The sequence below is a fragment of the Mobula birostris genome, chromosome 8 (assembly GCF_030028105.1).
Source record: "Mobula birostris isolate sMobBir1 chromosome 8, sMobBir1.hap1, whole genome shotgun sequence".
NCBI classification, from domain to species: Eukaryota; Metazoa; Chordata; class Chondrichthyes; order Myliobatiformes; family Myliobatidae; genus Mobula; species Mobula birostris.
In genome coordinates, this window is record NC_092377.1 from 1,768,181 (window position 1) to 1,785,738 (window position 17,558).

Sequence of the window (17,558 nt, forward strand, 5' to 3'; positions counted from 1 at the left end):
TGGATTCTTCTCTGGTTGGCTGCCAGTGACTAGTGGTGTTCCACAGGGGTTGGTGTTGGGACCACTTCTTTATCTGCTGTACCAATAATTTAGATAATGGAATAGATGGTTTTGTTGCCAAGTTTGCAGATGATATGAAGATTGGTGGAGGGGGAGGTAATGTTGAGGAAACAGGTAGGTTGGAGAGGACTTGGACAGATTAGGAGAATGGGCAAGAGAGTGGCAAATGAAATACAAAGTTGAAAAATGCATGGTCATGCACTTCGGTAGAAGAAATAAATGTGAAGGTTATTTCATAAATGGGGAGAAAATCCAAAAACTTGAGTTGCAAAGGGACTTGGGAGTCCTTGTACAGAACACCCTAAAGGTTAACCTGCAGGTGGATCGATGGTAAGGAAGGCAAATGTAATGCAATGTTAACATTCATTTCAAAGGTCTAGAATACAAGAACAGGGATGTGATGCTGAGGCTTCATAAAGCACTAGTGGGGCCTCACCTTGAGTATCGTGAACAGCTTTGGGTTTCTTATCTAAGAAAAGCTGTGCTGATGTTGGAGAGGGTTCAGGGGAGATTCACAAGGATCATTCCTGGAATGAAAGGGTTTGATAGCTCTGGGAGGGAGGATCTCATTCAAATATTTCGAATATTGAAAGACCTAGACAGAGTAGATATGGAAAGGATGTTTTGCATGGTGAAGAAACCTAGGACAAGAAGACACAGCCTCAGGACAGAGGGGTGCCCATTTAAAACAGATGTCGCGAAATTTCTTTCAGTAGAGGTGGTGAATTTGAGGAACTTGTTGCTACAGTCAACTGTGGAGTCCAGGTTGTTGGGTGTATTTAAGGCAGAGATTGATAGGTTCTTGATTGGCCACAGCATCTAAAGTTATGGGGAGAATGGTGGTGAATGGGGCTGAGGTGGAAAATAGGATCAGTCATGACTGAAACACAAGCAAGAGAAAATCTGCAGATGCTGGAAATCCAAGCAACAGGCACAAAATGCTGAAGAATCTCAGCAGGCCAGGCAGCATCTATGGGAAAAAAAATAGTCTGAAGATTTAAACTTCAGCCCGAAACGTGGACTGTACTTTTTCCATAGTTGCTGCCTGGCCTGCTGAGTGTGTAGTCATGATTGTATGGCAGAGCAGACTCGATGGGCCAAATGGCCTAGTTCTGCCCCATATCTTATGGTCACTTATCCCTCAGGGTTCCTTTACTTTAAGCTTGCTAAATAATTCCAGTTCTTTGCACAGCAACCCATCCAGAATAGTGGATCCTCTATTGGGCTCAACTATGAGCTGCTCTAGGTAGCCATCTCATAAGCATTCTAGAAATTCCCACTCTTGGGATCTAGCACCATTCTGATTTTCTTCATCTACTGGCATATTGAACTCCCCTATGACTATCATAGCATTGTCTTTTGGCATGCATTTTCTATCTCCCGTTGTAATTTGCAGACCATATATTTACTACTGTTTGGGGATCTGTATATAATTCATCTAAGGAACTACAAGGGAGTTAAGATACAGTTCTATACAGAATAGTTCTGCTCTTATGTCACTTCTTTCTAATGATTTGATTTCATTTTTTTTTTTAAAAGCAGGGGAGCTACATCAACCCCTCTGCCTTCATGTCTGTCCTTCTGATACAATGCGTATATCCTTGGACATTAAGCTCCCAGCCATTATTCAGTGATGCCTGCAACATCATACATGCTAATCTGTAACTGAGATACAAGTTCATCTACTTTATTCCATATACTACCCGCATTCAAATATAACGCCTTCAGTCCTTTATTTACCCTTTTCAACTTTGTCTGCTTTTTATGTTGCAACTCATCCTGTTGACTGCAAGTTTGTCCTATCAACAGCCTTTCTTTGCTCACAGTCACACTGCACAATGGCTCTGTTTATAAACCATCTCCCTCATCCTCAGCCCGATTACTCTGGTTCCTACTGCCCTGCCAAATCTAAACCCTCCTGAGTAGCTCTAGCAAACATGCCTGCAAGGGTATTGGTCCCCCTCAGGTTCAGGTGTAACCCATCCCATTTGTATCAGTTGTACCTTCCCAAGAAGCGATCCTAATGATCCAGACATTGCTACCCCTACCCCCAGCATCAGTTCCTCAGCCAAATCATCCTTTTCTTACTCTCACTGGTACGTGCCACAGAAGGCAATCCACAAATTACTACCATGGAGATCTTGCTTTTTAGTTTTCTACCCAGCTCCCTAAGAACTCTCTTCACCTTTCCTACCCATGTCATTGGTGCCAATATGTACCAAGACTTGTCAGGACACTGGAGCAAGGATCCAATGTGCACACAGCGATATTAATTGAGTAACAAATCCCGAGGTGCAAACAAAATCAGCATCAAAGTTCAGGCAGAGATCAAAACATCCAGAGAAATCCAAAAACCAGAATCGGGAAACTGGCAGAGTCAATATTCAGACGGACAGATACAAACGCTGGAAAGGCTCAGGAAAATTCACTGGCAACAAACAGGTGAAAACACAGGATTGAAATACACTGAGCAATAAACAGACAGGCTGATGATAGGTGGAGCACAATGAGACAGAAGTGGCAGCAATACAGGTAATAATGAGAAACAGGTGAGAGACGGAGTACTCAGAAATACAGGGGCCGGAGTAGAGCAGGAGCGGGGACAGGAGCACATGGCAATACAAAACCACAGACTGACAGCTAGGGGGGAAAACACACAAAAAGAGAGTTCAACTGGAGGTACTGACAATATTTCTCCCCGCGCCCCCCCCCCCCCACCGGGACACCTCCTGGCATCACAGCAGGTAGAGCTGGGTGCTGGCGATGGAAGTCTGTGATGAGAGAGGGGTTCAGGATGTTACGAGCGGGGACCCGGCACCTCTCCTCAGGACCGTAGCCCTCCCAGTCCACAAGGTGCTGGAGGCTATGGCCCCAGCGATGAACATCCAGCAGTTGATGCACCGTGAAACCCCCTGAACCATCAATGAGCCGTGGGGAGGTGGGGAGGTGGGGTTTGGACACAGGACACAGGGGGCGGCTCATGAAAGGCTTGATGCAGGACACATGGAAGATGGGATGAATGCGGCAGAGAGTGGAGGGGAGCTTGAGACGGACGGCAGCAGGGCTGATGACTTTAGCAATGGGAAAGGGGCTGATGAAGTGAGGGGCGAGCTTGCAGGAATTCACCTTGAGGGGCAGGTTTCGGGTTGAAAGCCATGCACGCTGTCCCTGATGGTAACGTGGGGCTTTGGAGCCATGGTGGTCAGCTTGACGCTTGATTCTAGCAGAGGCACGGAGAAGAGCAGAGTGCGTGCGCCTCCATGTCCGCTGACAACGGCGGGTGAATGCCTCAGCGGATGGAATGCCAACCTCCTCTTCCTGGGCAGGAAACAGTGGAGGTTGGTAGCCAAGGCAGCACTCGAAAGGGGACAGACTGGTGGAGGACAACGGATGAGAGTTTATGGCGTACTCGGCCCAGGGTAGCTGCTGACTCCACGCGAGGGGTTCTGGGAGACTAGACGCTGCAATACAGTCTCTAGCTGTTGGTTGGCCCGCTCGGTCTGGCCATCGGTCTGTGGTCCATCGGAATGCCCTCCAGAAGTTAGATGTGAATTGAGAGCCCCTACCTGACACAAGATCTACAGGTAAACCATGTAATTTAAAAACATGCAGTGCTAGTAATTTGGCTGTTTCTTTGGCCGAGGGGAGTTTAGGTAAAGGAATGAAGCGTACAGACTTGGAGAAATGATCAACTACTATGAGAATGGTGGCATTACCATCTGATGGGGGAAGACTGGTGACAAAATCCAGGGCAATGTGGGACCAGGGTCTCTTGGGAATAGACAGGGGTTGTAACAGACCAGCAGGTGACCGGTTAGAGTTCTTGCCTTGAGTACAGACTGAGCAGGCTGAGATAAAGTTGCAGATGTCATCTCCCATGGAGGACCACCAGAACCACCGACTGATGAAGGCCTGCATACGCTTGGATCCAGGGTGACAGGATAACTGGGAAGAATGACCCCACTGCAATACCTGTGAGCGGACAGAGCTGGGAACATAAACACGGTTAGTGGGGCATTGACCGGGGGCTGCCTCGCTCTGTTCAGCAGCTTGCACAATGGCTTCAGTGTCTCATTGCGCTGCACCCACGAGACAGTGAACAGGGAGGATGACATCAGGGACCTCAGGGGTCTCAGAGGAGGGAATTCTTCGGGAGAGGGCATCAGGTTTTCCATTCTTGCAACTGGGGTGGAAGGACAGAGTAAAATTGAATCTTGAGTAAAACAGGGACAAATGAGCGTGACGGGAGTTGAGATGCTTGGCCGTATGGACATATTCCAGATTCCTATCATCAGTCCAGACTAAGAATAGCATCTTTGCTCCCTCAAGCCAATGCCTCCAGAGCTAGCTTCACAGCCAGAAGCTCCCGGTTTCTAACATCGTAATTCTGCTCCGTGGCAGTGAGGTGGTGAGAGAAGGTGGCGCAGGGTGTACCTTCTCATCCTTGGCCGAGTGCTGACAGACAACAGCTCCTACGCCAATGTCAGATGCATCCATCTCCACAATGAACTGCTGGTCGGTGTCAGGTTGAATCAGGATGAGGGCAGAGGTGAAACGTTCCTTCAGGTCAGAGAATACTTCAGCAGCAGGACCAGGAGAATCTGACAGCACGAGGTAAGAGCAGTGAGTGGTGCAGCCAGTCTACTGTAAATTCTGATGAAGCCGCGATAGAAGTTAGCGGAGCCCAAGAAGCGTTGCAACTTGATATTTGATATCAAATTTGATAAGGTACCCTACGCAAGGCTTATTGAGAAAGTAAGGAGGCATGGGATCCAAGGGGACATTACTTTGTGGATCCAGAACTGGCTTGCCCACAGAAGGCAAAGAGTGGTTATAGACAGGTCATATTCTGCATGGAGATCGGTGACCAGTGGTGTGCCTCAGGAATCTGTTCTGGGACCACTACTCTTTGTGATTTTTATAAATGACCTGGATGAGGAAGTGGAGGGATGGGTTAGTAAATTTGCTGATGACACAAAGGTTGAGGGTGTTGTGGATAGTGTGGAGGGCTGTCAGAGGTTACAGCGGGACACTGATAGGATACAAAACTGGGCTGAGAAGTGGCAGATGGAGTTCAACCCAGATAAGTGTGAGGTGGTTCATTTTGGTAGGTCAAATATGATGGCAGAATATAGCATTAATGGCAGGGCTCTTGGCAGTGTGAAGGATCAGAGGGATCTTGGGGTCCGAGTCCATTGGACACTCAAAGCTGCTGCGCAGGTTGACTCTGTGGTTAAGAAGGCGTACAGTGTATTGGCCTTCATCAATCGTGGAATTGAGTTTAAGAGCCGAGAGGTAATGTTACAGCTATATAGGACCCTGGTCAGACCCCACTTGGAGTACTGTGCTCATTTCTGGTTGCCTCACTACAGGAAGGATGTGGAAACCATAGAAAGGGTACAGAGGAGACTTACATTGCCTGGATTGGGGAGCATGCCTTATGAGAATAAGTTGAGTGAACTCGGCCTTTTCTCCTTGGAGCAGCAGATGATGAGAGGTGACCTGATAGAGGTGTTCAAGATCATGAGAGGCATTGATCGTGTGGATAGTCAGAGGCTTTTTCCCAGGGCTGAAATGGCTAGCATGAGAGGGCACAGTTTTAAGGTGCTTGGAAGTAGGTACAAAGGATATGGCAGGGGTAAGTTTGTTTCCTTTTTTTAAAAAAAACGTAGAGAGTAGTGGGTATGTGGAATGGGCTGCCAGTGGCAGTGGTGGGGGCGGAAACGATAGGGTCTTTTAAGAGACTCCTGGATGGCTACATGGAGCTTAGAAAAATAGAGGGTTATGGGTAAAGCCTAGGTTCTTCTAAGGTAAGGACATGTTCAGCACAGCTTTGTGGGCTGAAGGGCCTGTATTGTGCTGTATGTTTTCTATATTTCTATGTTTTCCCGACGAGTCGCTGGTTGGGGCCATTCAACTACTGCCTTGACCTTCTGTTGGTCCATCTGAATGGAACCGCCTGAAATTACATACCCCAGGAAGGAGCCTGTATTGTGATGAAACTCACATTTCTCAGCTTTCACAAAGAGCTGGTTCTCCAGTAGGTGCTGGAGAACTCTGCGGATGTGACCTGTGTGTTCAGCAAGGGTCTTAGAAAAAAAATCAAGATGTCGTCGAGATACACACACACACACAAAAAAAAAATTGGTTTAGCATGTCCCCGAGAATGTCATTTACCAGGACTTGGAAGATGGCGGGGACATTGATGGGATCCAATGGCGTGACCAGATACTCGTAGTGGCCTGAGGTGGTGGTGAAGGCCAATTTCCACTCGTTCCCTTCGCAGATGCGGACAAGATTGTAGGCTTGGTGAAAACTGAGGCTCCTTGCAGTAGTTCAGGTGCCAAAGTCATGAGCGGAAGAGGGTAACGGTTCTTAACATTGACTTCATTCAGTCCCCGATAATCAATGCATGGACGCAAGGAGCCGTCCTTCTTTTCAACAAAGTAAAAACCCGCCCCAACAGGGGAGGAAGACAGCCGGATGAAGCCTGCAGCCAGAGACTCTTGAATGTACTTACTCATGGCTCCTGTTTCAGGTATGGACAGGGAATACAGGCGGCTCCTTGGGGGAAGATGTGCCATGCAAGAGGTCAATGGCACAATCATATGGATGATGAGGCAGTAGGGAAGTGGCCCGGGACTTGCTGAACACAGCCTTGAGGTCCATGTATTCAGGACGGATGGCACTAAGGTACGGAAATTACTCAGGGGGAGATCTGGGCTTGGAGACAAGGGGATCTGAGCATGGTGGAGGCAGTGGGAGTGACAGAATGGGATCCAGCCTACAATCTTGAGACTGAGCCAGTCAATGCGGGTGTTGTGTCTAACTAACCAGGGATGGCCCAAGACAATGGGAGCTTGAGGAGAGTCAATAACATAAAGGGTTAACTGCTCATGATAGCTGCTGGATAAACTGAGACTCACTGGGGCCGTGACCTGGGTGATATTAGCCAGTCTCTGACTGTTCAAGGCGTTGGCCACCAATGGTGACTGGAGAGCAGACGTGGGTAATTCCCACTGGGCAGCCAAGCTGGAATCGATAAAACACCCCTCCTCACCAGAATCCACCAAGGTGGAGACTGCTCGCCGTTGGACGCCCCACTCCAGAAAAGCAGGGATGAGAGTGAGTGGCGTCGAGGAGGGCCGGACAGGGGTCACGCTCACCAATACTCCTCGTCCTACTGGTGAGCGCTTGGCTTTTACTGGGCAGGGGGAGATGAAGTGGTCTGGTTGACCACAGTACAGACAGGAACGGGTACTGATTCTCCTTTGTCTTTCTGTTGGCATCAGGAGGGTACAGTCAACATGCAAAGCTTGGGCTCTGGAACAAGAATTGTAGATGGGGGCAAACGGCAGGGCAATGTAGACTGACGAGGAGCTTGGAAATCACCCAGTGCCCCCCCCCAGGGGCCCTCTGCAGCACTGCTGAAGGCGAACATCAATACAGATGGCCAAATCCACCAGGGCTTCAAAGGTGGCAGGAAGGTCCTGGGTGACTAGCTCATCTTTGATGTCCTTGGAGAGGCCGTTCAGGAAGGTGTTGTACTGTGCCTCTGAGTTCCAGCTGCTGGAGGTGGCTAGGGTCTGGAACTCTATGGTGTAATCTGACACAGATTGTGCCCCTGGTGCACGTGCAGCATTTCACGGGCAGCCTCTCTCCCATGTTTGTAACAATCAACACACACAAAATGTTGGTGGAACACAGCAGGCCAGGCAGCATCTATAGGAAGAAGTACAGTCGACGTTTCGGGCTGAGAAGCCCGCATCTGCAGATTTTCTCGTGTTTGCATTTGGAACAATCAAACCCTTTTCTCATCTCCTCAGAAAATAACTGAAAACTGATGCAGAAAGGGGAGCCTGCCTCCCAGACGGCTGTTCCCCATTCTCTCGCCCGACCGGACAGTTGGGTGATGATGTAGGCTAGTTTGCTCGATCAGTCGGAAAGGTGGTGGGTTGTAATTCAAAAATGAGGGTGCACTGGGAAAGAGAAGAGCGGCAGGTACCGGGCTCACCCGAGTACTTTTCTGGAGGAGGCAGACGGGGCTCTTGGACGGGAGCATGCGAGGACACGGAGGGCAGGGTGGAAGATGCAGTCACAGAATGTTGATGGACGCTCTGGGGCAGTTGGAGAGACTGAACCCGGGCCCCAAGATCGGCTACATCGGCAGAAAATGACTCTACTGCCCTGAACGCAGACTCCACTGGTTCTGGAGTCTCCCTGTTGTTCCAGGATATCTCTCAGACAACCGGGGTCTGCTGGATCCATTCTGGCCAGGTTGTACTGTCAGGGCGCTGGGGCAGGGATCCAATCGCAGACCAGGTACTGTGTACATAGTGATATTAATTCAGCAACAAATCCCAAGGTGCAAACAAAGTCAGCATCAAAGTTCAGGCGGAGATCAAAACATCCAGAGAAATTCAAAAACCAGATTCAGGAAACGGGCAGAGTTGATATTCAGACAGACAGAGTTCAGATACAAATACTGGAAAGGCTCAGGAAAACTCACTGGCATAATCTGGCAACAAAACACAGGACTGAAATAAACTGAGCAATAAACAGAGGAGCAGATGATAGGTGGAGCACAGTGAGTGCAAATGCAAATGCAAATACAAATACTGGAAAGGCTCAGGAAAACTCACTGGCACAGTCTGGCACCAAACAGGTGAAATCACAGGACTGAAATACACTGAGCAATAAACAGAAAGGCAGATGATAGGTGGAGCACAATGAGACACAGGTGCAGCAATACAGATAATAATGAGAAACAGATGAGAGACTGAATACTCAATAATACAGGGGCCGGAGTAGAGCAGGAGTGGGGACAGGAGCACATGGCAATACAAAACCACAGACTGACAGCTAGGGCGAAACACACAAAAAGACAGAGTTCAACTGGAGGTACTGACAAGACTTCTGGCTGCTCACTCATCCTTGATAATGACGTAGACCCGTCCAAGACACCCCTAACCCTGGCATCTGGCAGGAGACATGCCATCCAGGTGTTTCCATTGTGCCCACAGAGTCTCGTCTCTGTTTCTCTGACTATGGAATCTCCTGTCACCACTGTAGTCCGCTGCACCTTTCTGCTCTTCTGAACCACAGCACTAGCTTGCTCAGCACCTCAGGTGAAATGTTCAAGGGAAACATGAGGAGAACTTCGTCACTCAGAGGGTGGTGAGAGTTTGGAATAAGCTGCCAGCCGAGGGGATGGATATGGTTTGATTTTAACATTTAAGAGGAATTTGGTTAAATACATGGATAGGAGGGTATGGAGGGATATGGCCCAGGTGCAGGTCAATGGGACTAGGCAGATTAAGAGTTCCGCACAGACTAGATGGGCCAAAGGGCCTGTTTCTGTGCTGTAGTGTCCTGTGACTCTATGATTCTCATTATAGGCACAGACTAAAGGAAGATCCTTTCACTGTGCAGCTGGAATGAAGGGAACTGATAGCATGTTAACCTGTTGGAGCACTCAGATAGGCTGTCATAGAACTTACCTGATTGTTATCTCAAATATTTGATTCAGTTTATTCTGCAGAACAGTCGCCTGTAATTAAAGAAATGAGAAACATAGAAACATAGAAACATAGAAAATAGGTGCAGGAGTAGGCCATTCGGCCCTTCGAGCCTGCACCGCCATTTATTATGATCATGGCTGATCATCCAACTCAGAACACCGCCCCAGCCTTCCCTCCATACCCCCTGACCCCCGTAGCCACAAGGGCCATATCTAACTCCCTCTTAAATATAGCCAATGAACTGGCCTCAACTGTTTCCTGTGGCAGAGAATTCCACAGATTCACCACTCTCTGTGTGAAGAAGTTTTTCCTAATCTCAGTCCTAAAAGGCTTCCCCTTTATCCTCAAACTGTGACCCCTCGTTCTGAACTTCCCCAACATCGGGAACAATCTTCCTGCATAAGCAAATGTACAATATCACAGTATCTCAGAAATCAAAACTCACCATCATTCCCAATATATTCCTTCTTGAAAAGGCTTGTACTCACTGAAGTTTAGAAGAATGAGGAGGGATCTCACTGAAATCTTTCAAATATTGAAATGTCTGGATAGACTAGACGTGGAGAGGAGGTTTCCAAGAGAAGGGGAGTCTAGGACCAAGGGGTACAGAATCAGAATAGAGGGACATCTCTTTAGAACTCAGCAAGGACCTGGACCCATTGCAATTTGCCTAACGCCACAATAGGTCAACGGCAGACACAATCTCAATGGCTCTCCACACGGCTTTAGACCACCTGGACAACACAAACACCTATGTCAGGATGCTGTTCATCGACTATAGCTCAGCATTTAATACCATCATTCCCACAATCCTAATTGAGAAGTTGCAGAGCCCGGGCTTCTATACCTCCCTCTGCAATTAGATCCTCGACTTCCTAACTGGAAGACTACAATCTGTGTGGATTGGTGATAACATATCCTCCTCGCTGATGATCAACACTGGTGCACCTCAGGGGTGTGTGCGTAGCCCACTGCTCTACTCTCTATATGCTGTTGGCCAGAAGAAACTTCAGTCTGATCAAGGACAGGGGAAGCAGACAAGCCAGTTGTCTTTGTTTCCCGCCATTTTGTGGACTCCGAACAGTTTCTTGCTCTTGGATAATCTAATCAGAGCAACTGAATGTGGACACAGGAAGCTTCAAGTAATGATCAGCTAAACCTGAGACCATTCTCAAACAAATAGCCATTCATTATGTAAAGGGAATGGACTCTGAACTGATGTTTGTTCTGGGACAATCTAATCAGAGCAATAAACCTGAGACCATTCTCAGAGGAGCAGCTACTTGTTATGTAAAATGCCAGACCTGCAATCTGTAATCTCGTTAGACTCTAGCTGGGTTGCCTCATTTGACTGGTTTGGACCAGTCAGAGTGTAGAGACACAAATACACAAGGCTGGGGTAGGCAGAGCCATGAAATGGTGTTGGTTGTAGCCCTGTACAATGACCAGTAATGTGGTGACTCAGGTAGGTCAGGTGACCTTGAGCCAATGGGATGGAGGTCCAATGGTTCAATTGATGAGGAACCGTATAAGACTCAGGAGCTGCAAATATACAGGGGAAATAACTCTCCAGCAGCCAGAGACCAACCATCTCTGATAAGGAGGACCCCCGGACACATGGAAATCAGGACCACGAGGAATGCCTGGCCAATGTAGACTCCTTTCCCCAGAGTCTACACTGCTCATGGACTGTCAGGGAATTCTAGTAGGGTGCACACGGAGACAGTTAGTGAACCCACGTGCTTTTAGTTGAAATGATAAGTTACTTGTCCATAAATACAGATTCTCTGTGCCTCACCGATCATTATTACAAGGGGTGATTCTTGTAACAATACACGTGACTGTGCGGCTAGGCACAGCTCAAATACCATCTATAACTTTGCTGACATTGTTGGTAGAATATCAGATGGATACAAGAGGGCGTACAGGTGTGAGATATGCCAACTAGTGGAGTGGTGTCGCAGCAACAACCTGGCACTCAACGTCAGTAAGATGAAAGAGCTGAGTGTGGACTTCAGGAAGGGCAAGACGAAGGAACACATACCAATCCTCATAGAGGGATCAGAAGTGGAGAGAGTGAGCAGCTTCAAGTTCCTGGGTGTCAAGATCTCTGAGGATCTAACCTAATCCGAATATATTGATATAGTTATAAAGAAGGCAAGATGGCAGCTATATTTCATTAGGAGTTTGAAGAGATTTGGTATGTCAACAAAAACACTCAAAAACATCTATAGCTGTACCATGGAGAGCATTCTGACAGTCTGCATCACTGTCTGGTATGGAGGGGCTATGGCACAAGACCAAAAGAAGCTGCAGAGGGTTGTAAATCTAGTCAGCTCCACATTGGGTACTAACCTACAAAGTACCCAGGACATCTTCAGAGAGTGGTATCTCAGAAAGGCAGCGTCCATTATTAAGTAGCTCCAGCACCCAGGACATGCCCTTTTCTCACTGTTACCATCAGGTAGGAGGTATAGAAGCCTGAAGGCACACACTCAGCGATTCAGGAATGGCTTCTTCCCCTCTACCATCTGATTCCTAAATGGACTTTGAATCTTTGGACATTACCTCACGTTTTGTTTAATATACAGTATTTCTATTCTTGCACGTTTTAAAAATCTATTCAATATTCGTATACTGCAATTGATTTACTTGTTTATTTATTATTATTGTTTTTCTTTTATTTATTATAATTTTTTCCTCTGCTATATGATGTATTACATTGAACTGCTGCTAAGTTAACTAATTTCACATCACATGCTGGTGATAATAAACTTGATTCTGATTCTGAACGGAGATGAGGAGGAATTTCTTCAGCCAGAGGGTTGAGATTTGTAGAATTAATTGCCACAGACGGCAGTTAACGACAACTGCCAAGTCACTCTACTCCGATGTCTTTTGGTCTTATAGATTTGGTGAGAACCTCATGGTTTCAAGATCACAAATGGTATAGTTTTTATTCCAAACTTGTTTCATTATTTGAAATTAACATCTCCCATCTCCTGCAGTGGGAGGGGAACAAATGCCTCATTGAGACCTCTTGATCCCAGTGCACTGCACATCACATCAATGTGTGGGAAATGCTACCCAGCAGAGTGCTACAGCACACCAGGGCGGTGAGATGAAACTGGAGTGAAGAGAAAGGGATCAGTTTAAAGGAGGTGGTGGGGTTGAAGTGTTCAGGAGGCTAGAATTGTTTGTTCACGTGGGGGTAAAAGCTGACATCGACTGGCTGGGCATAGATAGGGTGGATATGGAAAGGACGTTTCCTATAGTGGGAGAGTCTGGGACCAGAGGACACAGACTCAGAATAGAGGGACTTCTAGTTAGAACAGAGATAAGGAGGAATTTATTTAACCTGAGGGTGGTGAATCTGTGGAATTCATTGCAAATGATGTCATCCTCGCTCCACAGTGGGCACAATTCTTACAGGGCACATCCTTCACAGTGGGCACAGTCTTTACAGGGCACATCCTTACCCTCAGTCCTTACTGAGCATGTCCTCACCCTCTCTCCACAGTGGGCACAGTCCTTACAGGGCACATCCTTTACGGTGGGCACAGTCCTTACAGGGCACATCCTTTACGGTGGGCACAGTCCTTACAGGGCACATCCTTCACAGTGGGCACAGTCTTTACAGGGCACATCCTTACCCTCAGTCCTTACTGAGCATGTCCTCACCCTCTCTCCACAGTGGGCACAGTCCTTACAGGGCACATCCTTTACGGTGGGCACAGTCCTTACAGGGCACATCCTTTACGGTGGGCACAGTCCTTACAGAGCACATCCTTACCCTTGCTCCACAGTGGGCTGCAATCTCCTCAAATGGAGCCTTCTGAAACTTCTCCACCACCAGTCGCCTCCTCTCTTTCTCCTGTTCTTCCACTGCTCCACCATCTTCTGGACAAAAGACACGGCACAATCAATCAACAGGTATGAGGAGGAATTTCTTTTACCAAAGAGGTGTGAATCTGTGGAATTCATTGCCACTAGATATTTCCTATCCACGCACCTGTCCAAATGGCTTTGAAATGTTGTTATTGTACCCACCACAACCACTTCCTCTGGCAGCTCATTCCAAATACCCATCACCCCCTGAATATAAAGTTGCCCTGCAGATACTTTCCAAATCCTTCTCCCCTCACCAAAAACTTATCACCAGTCCTCTTTGATCCCCTTTTTCTGGGAAATAAAGTTGCATGCATTCACCCTGCTTACACTCCACGTGACTTTACACAGTCCTGTAAGGTCACCCCTCCGTCTCCCATGTCCTACTGAATAAAGTCTGCCCAATCTCTCCCTGTGACTCAGGCCCTCGAGTCTTGGCAACTTTACTCTATCATCAGGATTTGATCAGTGTCTTCACTAGCTGGAAGTGTCACAAGTCAGCGTTCCCACACAATTCATGTGTTGAGAGGTTCTACTGGAGGCACAACAGCAGCGGCTTGACTGCAGCATCAGTGCAGCAAGATGCCATGCGCACTTACAGCAAACTGCAGCCCAGCATGTGAGAACCCCCACTGCAGGGAGATGCACTGCTCTCAGAAAGAAGCTGGACCTACCTATTGCTTTCTTCAGTGTTTCATAGGTGATTTCCTCAGCTGGCATCTTCTGTAACAAGGTGCAAACATTGCGCATTACTGGCATTCCCCGTAACAACTGAATGCACAAGAGACGCAGAATGCTGAGGAGAACCATGATTAATTCACACTGGGTCGGTACGGTACCTAGGGGCAGTTTGGCAGCATAACGGTTAGCATAAAGCTATTACAACACCAGCAGCCCGTGATCAATTCTTGCCACTGTCTGTACATTCTCCCCGTGACTCTGTGGGTTTCCTCTGGGTGCTGCAGCCTCCTCCCGTTTTCCAGACACCTACAGCTTGTTGGCTTCACTGTGCTCAGTTCTGGTCGCCTCACTACAGGAAGGACGTGGAAACTATAGAAAGGGTGAAGAGATTTACAAGGATGTTGCTTGGATTGGGGAGCATGCCTTATGAGAATAGGTTGAGTGAACGCGGCCTTTTCTCCTTGGAGCGATGGAGGATGAGAGGTGACCTGATAGAGGTGTATAAGATGATGAGAGGCATTGATCGTGTGGATAGTCAGAGGCTTCTTCCCAGGGCTGAAATGGCTAGCATGAGAGGGCACAGTTTTAAGGTGCTTGGAAATGGGTACAGAGGAGATGTCAGGGGTAAGTTTTTTTACACAGAGAGTGGTGAGTGCGTGGAATCGGCTGCCAGCAATGGTGGTGGAGGCAGATACAAGAGGGTTTTTTAAGAGACTCCTGGATAGGTTCACGGAGCTTAGAAAAATAGACGGCTGTGGGTAATCCTAGTAATTTCTAAGGTAAGTACACGTTCAGCACAGCTTTGTGGGCCAAAGGGCCTGTATTGTGCTGTAGGTTTTCTATGTTTAACTGGTCAGACTGGTGTAGTTGGCAGCATGGACTCTCTGACCTAGAAGGCCCCTGCCCCTTACCTCTAAATAATAAATTGATGTGATTTCCTTGTGTGTAACAGAGGAGAAATGCCACCTCCTTTGTGTTGTTGCAGTTCCTCCTGTGCATCAGGCATTCCTACGCTCCATCATCCTTTGAGCTTAGTTGGCAGGGCGACCAAAGTAACTTATGCAATCTAGAAAGTCGGCAAACTTGGCCACAATGTCATCAATTCTCTCATCCAAATTATTGCCATATAATGTAAAAAGTAGTGCTCCCAATGCCATCCCCTGTGGAACACCAGTAGTCATTGAGGGCCAACTAGAAAAGGCTCCTTTTATTCCCACACTTTGCCTCCTGCCAATCAACCAATGCTCTATCTATGTTAGTATCTTTACTTTAATAACATGGGCTCTTGTTATTGGCTCTTATCTTGTTAAGCAGCCTCATGTGTGACACCTTGTCAAAGGCCTTCTGAAAATCTAACTCCACAATATCAACCAATTCTCTCTATCAGGGGTCCCCAACCTTTTCTGCACTGCGGACCGGTTTAATATTGACAATATTCTTGCGGACTGACCAACCCGGGGGTGGGGGGGGGGTAGGGTTGCCAACGGACAAGAGTAGCAGTCAAATATGTTGTCTACCCCGAGAAAGACTACAATGACCATGAAGCCTTGCGCGGGCACCAGTGCGCATGCGTGTACGTGCCGATTTTTTCCACAAATTATTTATGGCGATTCTGTTCGGGGGGGAGGCGGGAGAGAGTGTTAATCACGACCAGAATATGGGTGATAAGTGGCCAATACATTCAATTTCATTTCTAAAAGGGTTTATCTAATGAATTTAATATTAAACACACAGCGCATATTTTCCTCGCATGAATATAGTGATAAGTCAATTATCAGCAGAGGACAGGGGAGCTTGAAGTAAGTGTTGAACGAACTTCCAGTAGGAGTGGTAGAGGCAGGTTCGATATTATCATTTAACGAAAAATTGGATAGCTATATGGACAGGAAAGGAATGGAAGGTTATGGGCTGAGTGCAGGTCGGTGGGACTAGGTGAGAGTAAGCGTTCGGCATGGACTAGAAGGGCCGGGATCGCCTGTTTCTGTGCTGTAATTGTTATATGGTTTTATAAATCAATAGCATCATAACATTTTAAGTAACGTTTGGATATCAAACACACAGCGCTTATTTTCCTCGTATGAACATATAAAATCATTGCAATGCACCAATATTGCTGAATCAGTGGGAGCCCTGGGCTTGTTTTCCTGCAACAAGACGGTCCCATTGAGGGGTGATGGGAGACAGCGATACTTGAAGGGGGTTCCTTATGTCCAGTCTATTCTGCAATTTAGTTTTTGTTGCATTCATTGCAGAGATATGTTGGAAATGGAAGCAACGTTTTCAGTGCTTTCGTGGCTGTCTCAGGATATTTAGCCTTGACTTTGATCCAGAATGCCGGCAGAGATGTTATGTCAAACATACTTTTCAGCCCGCCGTCATTTGCAAGCTCGAGAATTTGATCTCCTTCCCGCGCTGACATGGATGGTATGCGTTCAAGCTCAACAGTGGCCGTGACAGGGAATGAGGAAAGGTGCAGCTGACTCATATCGCCAAATCATATCGTTTCCTCGTGGCCCGGTAGCACATGCTTTGCGGCCCAGTACCGGTCCGCGGCCCGGTGGTTGGGGACCACTGCTCTATATTGTCTACCCTGCCAGTTACTTCCTCAGAGAATCCTTTGTGTAATAGTACAAAGGTAAGAATGGGCCCAGGGTTAGTGGTATGCCCTTCCTGTGAGACGTGGGCAACTCCAGTCTCCCTGTTAACTCCACCTGCAGGAGGTGCATTGAGCTACAGCTCCTTAGAGTGGATACCAGCATGGATCAAAGATTGGCTGACAGGCAGACAGCACGTTAGTGTAGTAGTTAGCCTGGCACTATTATAGCTCAGGGTGTGCAGAGTTTCGAGAACAAATCCAGCACCATTCTGTAAGGAGTCTCTGTATGTCCTCCCCATGGGATGCACGTGGTTTTCTTTGAGCGGATGTTTGCGAAGAAGAAGAATTTCAGGACGTATACAGTATACATTTCTTTGACATTATATTCAGTATACCTATTGAGTCCCCTGGTTTGGTCCCCAAGCTCAAAGACATACGGGGTAGGTGGACTGGTAATTGCAAATTGTCCTGCGATTAGGTTAGGGTTAATCGGTTAATCAGGGTTGTGGGTTGCTGAGATGGCATGTCTCAAACGGTCAGAAGGGCCTTCTCCACACTGTATTGCTAAATAAAAAGAATGGTAATGGAGGAGTCCTTTTCTGATTGTGCTGGTGACTCGTGGTGTTCACAGATATATACATGAAATATCAATGATTTGGATGAAGGAATTGATGACTTTGCTGCCAAGCTTGCAGATAATACAAATATACAAACGTTTGTCGGTGGAAGAAGCAGGAAGTCTGCAGAAAGACGAAGACAAATTAGGAGAATGCGCAAAGAAGTGGCAGACGGAACACATTGTTGGGAAGTGT

General features: G+C 47.3%; 1 protein-coding gene across 3 annotated transcripts in view; it reads right to left on the reverse strand.

The window, feature by feature from the left end:
* Window positions 1-17,558, reverse strand: part of LOC140202111 (protein EFR3 homolog B-like) — a 280,457-nt gene that overhangs the window by 6,485 nt on the left and 256,414 nt on the right. For 2 of the 3 annotated variants that reach the window (XM_072266968.1, XM_072266970.1), the window contains exons 20-22: window positions 14,144-14,192; window positions 13,375-13,481; window positions 9,561-9,610 (exon numbers count right to left, since the gene is read on the reverse strand). In XM_072266968.1, coding sequence (XP_072123069.1) covers window positions 9,561-9,610; window positions 13,375-13,481; window positions 14,144-14,192 — 206 coding nt within the window. The remainder of the gene's footprint in view (window positions 1-9,560; window positions 9,611-13,374; window positions 13,482-14,143; window positions 14,193-17,558) is intronic. The other variant, XM_072266969.1, reaches the window with a different exon arrangement.